General features: G+C 34.7%; 1 protein-coding gene and 1 long non-coding RNA gene across 10 annotated transcripts in view; one reads left to right on the forward strand and one right to left on the reverse strand.

The window, feature by feature from the left end:
- The window catches only part of COL24A1 (collagen type XXIV alpha 1 chain), a 425,611-nt gene that overhangs the window by 380,491 nt on the left and 35,078 nt on the right, over positions 1 to 10,042 (forward strand). For all 7 annotated transcript variants that reach the window (XM_029227745.1, XM_029227744.1, XM_029227743.1 and 4 more), the window contains 4 exons: positions 4,540 to 4,647; positions 6,328 to 6,435; positions 6,528 to 6,581; positions 7,179 to 7,241. In XM_029227745.1, the coding sequence (XP_029083578.1) occupies positions 4,540 to 4,647; positions 6,328 to 6,435; positions 6,528 to 6,581; positions 7,179 to 7,241 (333 nt within the window). The remainder of the gene's footprint in view (positions 1 to 4,539; positions 4,648 to 6,327; positions 6,436 to 6,527; positions 6,582 to 7,178; positions 7,242 to 10,042) is intronic.
- LOC114898376 overlaps positions 4,638 to 10,042 on the reverse strand; it is an 81,092-nt gene continuing 75,687 nt past the window's right edge. For 2 of the 3 annotated variants that reach the window (XR_003794346.1, XR_003794344.1), the window contains one exon: positions 4,638 to 4,937. This is a non-coding gene — a long non-coding RNA (uncharacterized LOC114898376). The remainder of the gene's footprint in view (positions 4,938 to 10,042) is intronic. The other variant, XR_003794345.1, reaches the window with a different exon arrangement.

Here is a 10,042-nt window from a genome sequence, read left to right on the forward strand (position 1 = left end):
TTTAATTCTGGAGCGACTTTGTTGGTCTATTTGTTTTCTTCCTGGCTTACATGTCCTTCCTTCCATCTTTTACTTATGACCTTGTAAAATCTGCTTTCTCTTTAGGCCACTGGTTTCTTCAGGTTTTTCAACCTCTTTTTATTTTTATTGGGAAGGGCACTATTCATCTGAATTTTGTTTTTAAAACTTGCCTTTCCTATAGTCATATTCCCATTAGAATGCTGGCCATTGGTGTAACACTTATATCTTTCCTGAACATTTTTTTAAGTTTTTATTGAATTTGTTACAATACTGCTTCTGTTTTATGTTTTGGTTTATTGGCCCTGAGGCATGTGGGATCTTAGCTCCCCGACCAGGGATCGAACCCACACCCCCTGCATTGGAAGGCGAAGTCTTAACCACTGGACCGCCAGGGAAGTCCCTTCCCTGAACATCTTTGAAATTCTGTATCCCACAGTCTCAAATGACTATGACTGGATTTGCTTTCATTTGTATTGATGAGCTCTACAATGGCACCGTCTCATGTCTCCAGGGTTCTCATAGTTCATATGGAAAGTACACTACCAGATAATCTATCCCAGAGATATGGAACCAAAAGGCTCCCAGACCAAATTAAATCAAATCGATGTAAGACACATAGCAAGAAGCAAAGGGAAAGAACTAGCGTAGGTTAATGACTTAGGATAAGGTGCAAGCAACGTGGAAGAACCACACCACCTGAATCCTAAGTCCACAATGTGGATCTCTCTCTCTCTCCCTTGCCTCTCCCTCCCTCTGTCATGCCCCCCTCCCTTCCTCCCTCCCTATATAGATTTTGCCCTCATAATGGTTCCTTACAAATATTGAGAGCCACTAATATAGATAAATGGTGAGAGATAAAATGGTTGATGTAGATTGGGACAAAAAAAGATTTGAAGGTCAAGCTAAGGAATGTGAGCCTGTGTCCTAAGCACTGAGCATAGTACATGGCACCTAGTGATAGTGATAGAAAAAATGATTTTATTCATTATTTTAGTGAGTTTTGTGATCATGAAGAAAATCTGCTTAGAAAAGGTAATTTTTTAATATATTGAACTATTTTTTTACCACTAGTAAGAGAATAAAAAGATATGTGATAATTTGGAGGAAACATTTTTTAAAAAGAGGAAAAGTGCTTTAGCATTAAATTCAAAATTGGCTTTACCTTTTAAATCCTATTCTCCCAAGCAGGCCTTCCACAGAAATGAGTCTAGCGTATCTGGAGTCAGTTATCTCTCCTACCACATTTATAACTCTAAGGGAAACAGCTTTACCTTATGATCCAGTTAACCCTACCTTCTCAGTAATTTCTTTTCTAATTAGCACCAAAGGTAACTTCCCCTCTTCAGAACCTTTCTAGTATTTATATCTCTCTTCTCATCTGGTCTTTATTTTTTTTTACATTTCTGCCTTTATTATAACTATTTATGTTACAGTCTATTTAACTTAATTTTAAGCTTCTTAAAAATAAAAACCATATCTTATTTATATTTGTATTCTCCACAGGGCTTCTCATGATACCTTCTTTACACATAGATGATATTCAACAAATATTGTTGAATGCATGGAACAACTATTACACGACCCAATTTATTATCCCAGGAATCAACTCAGAAAGTAGCAATCATCTCCTAGAACAGGGGTCAGCAAAATTTTTCTGTAAATATTAATAACTGTCTTTGAGTTTGCAAGGCAAGAGGCAAAATCAAGGGTATTACTTAAAGAACTTATGTAACAAGAAAGAAAATAAGTTTTCACAAAATTTTTATTTATGAAATTTAAAATATATTAATGTAGTATAATTTTTTGTGATACAAGTCTACTAATGAGAAAAACAGAATTCTTTTGCAAGGGGGATAACATTTAGCTTATTACAGTTTCCTATCATCAAAATTTCATTTGTTAATGTGACTTAGAATGAGTTTTGCATGTTTTACATATTTCATCTTTGAAAATTCTTTTCACACAGATATGTACTGCCAAATACTGCAGTTCATGAGCATATGATTTTAATTGAGCATATTCATTGCTTGGAAGGAATTTATAAAATTCTGTTAGATTCTTCTCTTGGTAGTTGCCTTTTAGAATGTCATTATATTGTACATTAGTCATTTCCAATTGAAGTTATAGGTTGAACTCCTCAAGTGAACAGTTAAATGGATTTTGAATATAGAAATTTCTTGCATCTAGGTCTGAAAAATGCTTTAGAAATGCTTTTGAAAGTGAAAACGCTTTTCACTTTCAAAGGCTGAAAGTGTTTGAGCTCAGAAAATCTACCCACCGCAAATTTGTGTGGAAATGGAGATCTCACTTCTTGTTTTAACTTTTGACAGCACAGGAAGTGTATAAAGTTGTTTGACATTACTTGTGATTCAAACATTAGTTGTCATCAAAATGACTTTATCACAGTATGTTTCACATGTGAGCATTGTTTTGCCCTGCAATTTTTCGTTGAATTCATAGATAAGCATTAAATGAGTCTGCAGCAAAATCTAATTTCTAAAGCCATTTATCATTCCATAATAGAGGTTGAGGGCAGTTCTTCTCATTCAAAAAAACTTCAATCATAGTCTCAAAAGTCTCAATAAAACTTTATCCCTGCTAAGCCATCAAACTGCTACATGTTAGAGAAAGTCAGGATATTCAGTTTCTATTTTGACAAAAAAAATTCACAGAACCACCGAAGGTTAAATTTACAGGAGTCAATGATAACATATGCTAGATTCAAGTATTTTCCTCAGAGTACCTGATAGTGAATAATACAATAAATAAACATAGCTCTAAATATCTTAACATTTTCACAAGTTTTGTTAATTCGTCTAGTTAGTCTTTCTCTTATCCATTGCCATCAGTTTTATCACATTTTAGCAGATACCACTTCAGGTTGAACTGATTTAATGTTTTAACTTACTTGAAAATATTCTTACCTATAGTCACTCCACAAACTATTCATACAGGTTAATGCTTCAGGCACTTCAAACTCAGCAATGACTCCTCAAATAAACAGCTGAGCAGTATTACTAACATCTGTCGATTAATCAAGAGGCAAGGAAAACCACTTGAAAGCATTTGCCTTATTTTTCAATTGACTATTGATGCTGCTCCAGTGTCCTTGACATTTTAAGCAACTGTTCTTGCCAAAATGCTAAGAAACGAGTTTATTTTTGCTGCACGATTTAATTAAATCTATCAATAAGCAACTTTGTTGGACTAACAAATGAGCCACTCAGAAACTTTAGTTGCAACTTCATTTTCAAATTTTTTGTGAAGAATTTTTATTGTGATAAGATACTCCGTTTTAGGTTTCCTAATTTTTCTAACTGTTACACTTCTGTGAGGTGGGAATATTGTGTCAAGTGCTTGGTATGATAATGTTGATGTATATTGTACTTTTTTTAGCAAAACTATAGTGTCATTGCATAATAAATAAAGCTTTCACATCTAATTTGATCACAAAATAATCCACATTCCACTGTGCCTTAAAAATGCAACATTCAAAGCCCACTGTTTTCTTCTTTTCTTGTTTTGATACAACAGATATGCACTGATAATAAAATCTCACAATGAGTCAATATATGTTCCTCTCAAAACACTGTCAAGTTATAATTGCATCACTGTAATTTGCAATGCAACAAGCAGTAGTGGGAAGCAATGAGTGCCTTTTAGTCTCTGCCACAACGACATTATAGCATAAAGCAGTCACAGACAATATATAAATGAATGAGCATGACTGTTTTCTAATAAAACTTTATTTACAGATTCTGAAACTCTAATTTCGTGTAATTTCCACATCTTGAAATATTGTTCTTCTTTTGATTTTTTCAACATGTGAAAATGGTAATAACTATTCTTCGCTCACAAGCTCTACAAAAAGAGGGGATGGATTGGGTTTGGCTTGCAAACCGTAGTTTACCAACTTTGATTTAGGATTTGGCTTTGAGGAAATACTGTTTGCTTACTTAACTTTATTCCCAATTAAGCTATTTGAAGCAAATTTTCTGGAGTCATGTGTGATTGAAAACTAGAATATTCTTTTTTACTGAGATATAATCAATATAACATCATATAAGTTTCAAGTGTACAATGTAGTGATTTGGTATTTGTATATATTGAGAAGTAATGACCACAATAAGAAGAATATTCTTCTTAAGGGTGTGTTCATTAGAGTTGTCATGCACACAGGAGTATAACACAAAAAGTTAGAATGTGACAAACATACTTCACATCTAGGCTACTTAGTCAGAAGATACTGACTTTGGTGGATAGTACAAAGGTGGACTTTGTGCTGCCTCAGTATTTTTATTTTAAAAACCCAAGACCATTACATTAACTATAATTAGAGATTTTAAACATCATTTAAACATTTCACTTATTTGGGAAAGAAGCCCAGGATAACTCCCAAACCTGGGCAGTGTATCAACAGTAGGCTTTCAGAACACCAACCCCTCCTTCATTTATTGAGCGTCTGGATGGATTTTCTAGGAGCTGCACCAGTCTTCATTTCTTATCTGTGTTATTTAGGGTGTCAGAGGCAGCCCAGGAAGAATGGGACTGGCTGGGTCTCCAGGTCCTCAAGGAGCAAGGGGTTCATCGGGTCTTCCAGGAAGCCCAGGAGTTCTAGGCCCGAAGGTACTTTCATGTTTGTTCTGATGGATGAGCAGTATTGACCATCCTTCCTGGCCCTGAGTTCACTGGCTAGATCACAGGATGGTAAGACTGATAGCTTTTAATAAAATTTGGCTAACATGAAAACACATTAGGAAAAAACGAAAGTGTGTGGCCTTGACATAGCCATCTCCCGTGATAGCCACAGTGCATGTCATTTGCCAAAACTACTCATAAACCCAGGACTGGTGATGCTTTAAAAAATGTTCTTTGACTCATTTTGGTTCTTCTTTCCTTTCTGTCATCCACCTTCTCTGCCAAAACAGAAAAATCTTATTTACTTCCAGTTGCATACTTTCTCAGTTATACTTCCTGTTCCCCTACTTCTGAACCTAACCAACCAATTAATAAATCTGATAGGAGTACAGATTATTTCTTAAAGTCGAAGTGATAGTAATTGTCTTGCCTTAACATTCATTGCCAGGAGTATTGCCACATGGCAATAGGCTTTCCATACAAAACCTCTCTTAGAAATATCTCAGTGCAGATTTGACCCAGACAACCAAGAGACTAGTCCCGTATCTAATGCTATTTCATAAAAGACTAGGATTAAGACATTGGCACCCTCATCATTATTACCTCTTAATTTGATTTTCAGAGTTCCACTTATAAAGAATTTCTAGGTATTCTGACCCATATGGGTAAACTGAAAATGATGACCCAGCAGCTTACTGTTTAAAGTTTGAGCCTTTCTGTTAATGTTTATACCATGAATATCCCTTTCCACTGAAATACAAGATAGCTGAGCAAATGCTAAACCTAGGAAAATAAATAAGAAAGATCCCTACCTTTTATGTGTGAATCTGCAAAAAAAAAAAAAAAAAAAAGATCCAGTTTGTCAAGTCCCAAAGCTGTATCTTTATCTCAATACAGTGAAGGATAATTTGCTAATCTTAAAGCTTTGGTCAAAGTCTACCAAGCATCATTTTTCATTACCTTATCTATAAACTCCACATGATTCTTGTTTATTTTTAGAAATGGTAAAAGCTATTGCAACCCTCACTTCAAAAACAAAATAAAAATAAATTTTAAAAGGACTTGACTTTTTAAAATAAAATAATGATAATAAAGTATGTCTTAAAAGTGAACTTTTAGGGGATAAAGAGGACTGGTATCAAAGGAATCTTGGGAAACAGATAATTGAAATTTCTTAATGATGGAATTGAAAAGATACTCATGGCAAAAACCAGGGTTCACACTTCAAGAGATTCTGCTCTGTTTCTGATATCAGATAGCTGAATCATCTCTGTATGTAAGAAAAACACAGCAAAATAATTTCAATTCAAATAAAATACAAGTTCCATCGCATACAAACGCCTCCACACATCCTACACCCTCACTATTCTCTCTGTAGCCCCACTATCCTCCTCCTACTTTTGCAGGCCCCCTCTTCCCTCCTCTTTCCACAGTCATGACCACAATCTCTGGAATTTTATTTCCCTGCTGCCACACTTCTCATTCATTGTAATCAAATATTATGTATATGGAAACTATTGGTGGGGAGAATGATCATGCAGATTTTGACTTCTCTAGTGCCTTGTACACATGCCTGAGGCTGGGCCAGTATTTAGATTTCATTTAAAAGCCAATATATTTATAGGTTCTAAAGTCAAGATAACCTTTCTTTTATTTTTTTGTCCATAGGGTGAACAAGGGCTACCTGGTCAACCTGGAATTCCAGGTAAAAGAGGTCACCGAGGAGCACAAGGTGATCAAGGACCATGTGGAGAGCCTGGCATGAAAGGGCAGTCTGTAGGTGACAACTCAGAAATTCACTAAGTACTTGTTCTACAGACCAGGCCAACATCGTACAATAATGGTTATCATATCTATTCACATTGCAGGGAGAACATGGTATTCAAGGTTTGACAGGTTTCCAAGGATTCCCAGGCCCCAAAGTATGTTCACATATTTTCTGCTCATCTCTGGCTATGTTGAAATACCAATGTTGAAATACCAATGTTCAACATCTGTTCAAGAAACAGATGTTGAAATACCAATATTTAATCTCTGACTTGAGCTTTTGTTTTTTTAATCACAAAATTTCAGTTGGTACAGAGTAATATATTTGAGTTTTGAATATGTTAATTTTGACTTATGTAACCATATATTTTCCTAGCAATTTTATGGAATAATTAGCTTTTGTCTCTTCTCATTCTGTTTTCCCAAACATTTTATTTGAAAAATTTCAAACATAAAGTTGAGAGAATGAGTAAACACCTATATACCTATTACCTAAATTCTACCAAAACATTTTACTCTACTTGCTTGACTATGTACCTACCCATCTATTTATACCTCCTCCTCTCTCCATCCATTTTTGATGTCTTTTGAAGTAAATTGTAGACCTCAGTACAATTCCTCCAAAATACTTAAGCCTGTACTTCATTAACTATCAAGTTCCATTTTTAAGAGCCAATTCTTAATACGTTGGTACAAGGTTATTTCATGTACTAAATGTTCACATTTTGGCTTTTTTTAAATTGTGTTTCTAGGGTCCTGAGGGAGATGCTGGCATTGTTGGAATATCAGGTCCTAAAGGTCCTATTGGACAGAGGGTAAGTATGAAGTCGTTCTGCCTTCCCAGATATTGTGATTCTTTGTTGACTACAGGAATTAGGGTTAAGAACTCTAAAATAAATATACTCCAAATTAATAACTTTAAAAAATGACTCTTAAAACAGAAACTCATTAGAGCACATGCAGACATTCTCACCTTTTTCAGTTCGTTTGTTAGTTTGAGCAAAAGACCTCACTAAAGACCTGTTAGTTTGAGTACAGACCACCTGTACTGCCCAGTTCTTACTTTAAAAAAAAAGAATTAATGTAACTACTGCATAATATATTTATTAACTCATACCAGTTAATAAATATATTATAAAAAACATAAAGCAGTTTCATGTTATAAGCATTAATATAACCAGGGACTAGAGACCACCCCCATGTACCACCTGGAGGAGGCTTGTCTATGACCAGAGCTTCTCAGACCACACTTTGAAAAATGTTTCCCAATAGCTGTGTTTCCTCTGCTCAGGGGTGGGTATCCCCAGAGAGTAACGAGAAACTCCTTAAAGAGTTGGAAAGGTCAGGGCTCTGAAGAACTCCAGTTAGCTGTTTAGTGCCTGAAATTGCAAACTGTAGAGAATGTAAATAGGATAGATAAGTCACCAGCAGTAACTAGTTATTGTTTTTGTTTGTTTGTTTGCTTTTTTATTAACCACACTCTCCTAACTGATGAGATGATCTATAAAACTAAAGAGAAAAAAGGTTAAAAATAAAAGCCAAGCACTGGTTTGACTGTGGTAGTAGCACCTCCATGGCTAACAGCAGTTGCTAAGGCAAGGGTGGAGAGAGCTGAGAGGAAGGAGAGCAGTTCAGATAGAGGAGAACTGAGTCTTGAAGAAGAATTTTAAAACTGAAAACCACTATCTTGTGCAAATATTAAATGAAAAGTCATATTTTTAAAATCCTACGCCGCTTCCCTAACTCTTACAATAAATTATTTCCTATAATACAAAGAGCAGTGTTATCATGGGAAATGTTTATTTAAAGACCCGTCTCAACATTTCTCCAGGTGCAAATGTATTAGTTATTTTTATGATTTCTGAAGAACCATGGAAAGCTTGTGCTTTTAGGTAAAGTCCAATTCTTTATCATCCACAGGTGGGTTATGTATGGATAGGCTTCTCTGTAATAAATATTGGTTTTAAGTTCTTACATAAAGTTCCCCAGTAATTAAATTCATTCATTCTGATTTTATTAAGTTCTCAATTAATTAAATCCTTTCTTTATATTGTCAAAGAGAAGTTGGCTGCCTGCCTAGCCTCTGTCCTAAGCAAAGTCATATGAGGTGCTGTGTCTCTATAAGCCAGGATCTGAACCTATACTGCTTTGCAGCTCCAGAAATTTTATCAGCTCTCCAACAGTAAGGTTATGGTAACTAGTTCACAAATACTAATTTATAAGTACAGATATTCCTATTAAGTCATTGTAGAAACAAGTGAAAAGTCTTGCTAGGTTAATATTTAGCATAAAACTATTATGTACCAGGTACTGGTGTTCAGTTTATGTCCCTATATCATTTACTCCTCATAAAAATCCTGTGAGAGATGCTATTATCCCCATTTTGCTGGTAGGGAAACTAAATCTCTGAAAGGTAATTTGCTGAAAGCCATATGTGGCTAGTATGTAGAGGAGCTGGAATTTGAATCCACATCGATTGACTGAATAATACGTACAAATCATTATTTCAGCGAGTTAGATCATGGTCAAATTTATTAGATTGACACTTTCTTGGCTTTTTTTTTTTTCCCAGTAATAAGCCAATCTGGAGGATATATTTGATTAGGATAAGAAATCAAGCCTCTTGATTGTGGACCTTTGTGATTTGGGAACCATATTTAAAAAACATCACTTAAAGTAGATCTTCATATTTAAAAGTGCTTTCATTAGATTTACTTTTTAGAGTATCCGGTAATTTCTCTCATTCTAAGCCAACCTAATCTTAAAGCTATTTGTCAATAGACTGAATGGCATTATAATTATCTCCACTGAGTATTTTTCTGTATCTTGGCAGGAGTTGGACAAAAAGAAAGACTGTTAGATAGCCACATTTATATATGCCACGTTAAGTGGAGCTAGAAACATTGAAATTTGAAGCTAGTGGTAGCGGGGATGGAGGTTGAGGGAAAATAACTAAAACATGTATTTTGTATTCATTAAGAAATGATAGGCTCCATTTTTAGTTTGGGAGGAGTTGACCAGAGATCCAGCTTATTCAAGGTTACCTTCATAATCAAATAGCAGCTTACACTTTCAAAATTGTTTTTCACATTTAGTTCTCACAATGGCCCTGTGAAGTAGGCATTCTTATTTTACTGATGAAGAAACCAGAAGTTTAACTGGTCACAAATGATGCCCTCTGGTTCTTTCCCATAATTTCTCTCAATTCCATGCTGCATGTCACTCAAATATCTGCTTGTTCAACATCTGTAAATAAATTTATTCAAAATTTTGTCCATGACTCTACATAGTCTTTGTTACATAAAGTAATTGCATTTGTTATGCAATGACACATATATAAAATGGCACCACTGAAGCTATCACCACATAAAAATTGTAATGCTGATTTATCAGTTTGTTAGAAATTATAGAGATTAATTCTCCTAATGGGAAACCATAATAATATGCAGAATTGCATCAAATCAAAATTACTATGATTTCTGCCAATAACATAAGATTTTGTAATAAAAACTGGAATTATGTGGACATGGACTATTTTGCCATTGTGCAAGAAATTTTCTAGAATTTTCCTGAATTATACTGGCATTGAGACTGACTGTTTTCTTTTTTTTTTTTT

This window comes from Monodon monoceros, unplaced genomic scaffold, assembly GCF_005190385.1.
Source record: "Monodon monoceros isolate NGI ecotype Baffin Bay Population unplaced genomic scaffold, NGI_Narwhal_1 Super_Scaffold_18, whole genome shotgun sequence".
Taxonomy (NCBI): Eukaryota; Metazoa; Chordata; class Mammalia; order Artiodactyla; family Monodontidae; genus Monodon; species Monodon monoceros.